Genomic DNA, 2,703 nt, shown 5'->3' with positions numbered 1-2,703 from the left:
GTACTGAATAAGGAGATTTAGTTTACCGAGGGCTTGGGTAAAAACATCATCGTATGTGGATCTAGTTCTATAAGTAAGATAAGCTTCAATTTCATGTTAGATTTATTTGCTAATGTGGAAGACCAACCGGTAAAAGAACAAATTCCATCTCCAAATCAACCAACATGTGCTTGGCTTTGCAGTTTTACTCTTCGATCCCCTTTTTCTTTAGGGTGACCTCTTACCCTTCAACTTTGCTAATGAAAAAGAAGAGAAATTTCCTCATGTTATGATGAGGAGAGAAGTTGAAAGCAGAAGTACCTCACTTCATGGAAATTTATCATTTTCATAGGATACTTTGTGTTATATTCTTAAACAAACTTAATTATTAACATTATTACCAGTAATCCATACAAGAACATGATCCATTCTCAAAAAAGTGGAAACGTTTTCGATCCCTTACAATAATTTTACGATTATATAATTCTGAAATTAGCTTAATTGAAGAGTGACAGTCTTCACAAACTCTTGGATTCTTAACAATCCGAAGTGGGGTTTTAGGGCTCGTACTGATCAACCCAAAGGCAATAGCAATCTTCTCACTATGATAATACAATGAACCTTCTTTATCTTCTTCATCCATGTTGAGCAGCACTTGTGTTGTACTTGGCCTGTAACCTACAGACCTCAATCGATCCGAAATCTCCTCCAACATCGAACGAATTTCTCCAGCTCTAGGATGGGAATCATCTTCTACAAGGAATTCATGGATCATCCCATCAAGCTCGATCCAGCTACATCCAGGGTCTTTCCTTATATCTAGTTCCTTCATTTTTAGCCTCACCTCTGCAACTCCATCCCAGTTTCCTCTAGAGGCAAACATATTGGATAGAGCTACATAAGATCCACTGTCATGTGGAAACAAATCCATTAAAATCCCTGCTACTCGTTCATCCATCTCAGTATTTCCATGCATTTTACAAGCAGCGAGCAAGGCTTTCCATATCACATTATCCGGTCTAATAGGCATGTTTCTTATAAGTTGTTTAGCCTCTTCTAAAAGCCCAACGCGACCTAAAAGATCAACCATGCATCCATAATGTTCAATCCTAGGTTCTAAACCATCAATATGGACCATATGATTAAATAAGGAACGACCTCTTCAACCAAACCAGCATGGCTACAAGCACGCAATAAACCTCTATACACAACATCACTGGGAGTGACACCAGCTTCTTGCATCCTCCTATAGTAATCAAGAGCATCCTTTGCTCGACCGTGCATAGCTAGCCCACCGATTATAGCACTCCAAGTAACAACATTCATTTTATTATGTATGCTCTCAAAGACCTGAGTTGCCTTCTCAATGCTTCCACATTTTGAATACATATCAATCAATGCGGAACCAAGCACATCATTGACCTCAATATTATTCTTCTCTGCATACAAATGCACCCATTTACCTAATTCAAGTGCACCCAATCGCGAAATTGCAGGAAGAACACTAACCAAAGTCACATAATTTGGAGACATATCATCCATTTGCATATCATGAAACAACTCTATTGCTTCCTTAAAATACCCATTTTGTGCATACCCTGATATCATCACATTCCACGACACAACGGTTCTGTAAGGCATATTATCAAACAAATCCTTGAAACTGCAAGGTCACCAAGTCTAACATACCCATCAATCATAACATTCCACAAAACTACAATACCTCTCTCTTCCTTTTATCACTCGTTGATTTACTACAAATATCATATTCAAAAACATGCTTCCTAAACAGAACACGAGCATCCTCCATGACACCACACATGACATACATTCTGACAAGATTACTAGCAACAAACTCATCATTATCCAATCGTAATTTAATAACATATCCATGAACCTGTTTCCCTTCTTGCAGTCTTGCTGTTTTAGCACAAGCTTTTAAAACAGAAGGGAAAGTAAATCTATTAGGTTCCACCACCCCATCAGTACACATTTGACAAAATAATGACAAGCCCTCTAACGGGCTCTCATTAGAATCATCAGTTTCAGCAAAAGCTCTCATTATGGTATTCCAAGAAAAGCAATTGGGTTCGTGAATTTGGGTGAAAAACTTACGAGCATAATTGAGGTCACGGTGATTAGAGAGGCAGAGAATTTTGAGGAATTCTGCAGCAGCAAGTGGGTCTTTGATAAGACCAGTTTTAATGAAGTGGGCATGAATTTGATCGAGCCGTTTGATGGATTTACATCTTGAAATTTGTGGAAAGAGTGAAGATGGGTGAGTTGTAGTGATGGGTTCATGTATCGTGGAGTTCATTGAGTGGATTGAATGGATAAAGTTGCAGTATTTGCTTTTCTTTTCAGAAATGAAAGCTTTTAGATTTCTTTTGGAGGGTACGTTTAAAAGTCCTTCCAACTTCCGATTTCCTAATCCCATAAAGGAAAAAGATAAAATCAAAAGTTCATTTTACTTCCTCTATTAAAATTAAAATTATAAATTTTTATCTTATATATATATATATATTAAAGTGGCCTCTGCATGAATGAAACAAAACAAGTAGTTTGGAGTCTCTGCCAACGTTATTGCTGTGTTTGAAAAGTTCAAAAATGAAAAATAGTAATAATAAGCTAGAATGGAATTTTTTTTTTGGCTATTTTATGTTTAAAACAGTATAAGAAAATTGTTACAATTGTTTTCTTTTATAAAGTTTAAAAACGAGTTAA

The 2,703-nt window shown here is 36.5% G+C and overlaps 1 protein-coding gene across 1 annotated transcript; it reads right to left on the bottom strand.

Moving 5' to 3' along the window:
• Positions 1-342: 342 nt before the first annotated feature.
• On the bottom strand, positions 343-2,351 carry LOC125369017 (pentatricopeptide repeat-containing protein At5g48910-like). The gene is given in 4 exon segments (XM_048370385.1): positions 343-1,140; positions 1,143-1,634; positions 1,637-1,705; positions 1,708-2,351. Coding segments are annotated over 4 exon segments (1,914 nt in total). The 5' UTR covers positions 2,297-2,351; the 3' UTR covers positions 343-376.
• Positions 2,352-2,703: the final 352 nt, after the last annotated feature.

The sequence above is a fragment of the Ricinus communis genome, unplaced genomic scaffold, assembly GCF_019578655.1.
Source record: "Ricinus communis isolate WT05 ecotype wild-type unplaced genomic scaffold, ASM1957865v1 Ctg44, whole genome shotgun sequence".
Taxonomy (NCBI): domain Eukaryota; kingdom Viridiplantae; phylum Streptophyta; class Magnoliopsida; order Malpighiales; family Euphorbiaceae; genus Ricinus; species Ricinus communis.
Note: the sequence above shows the minus strand (reverse complement) of the source record. Positions and strands in the feature narration are given on the sequence as shown.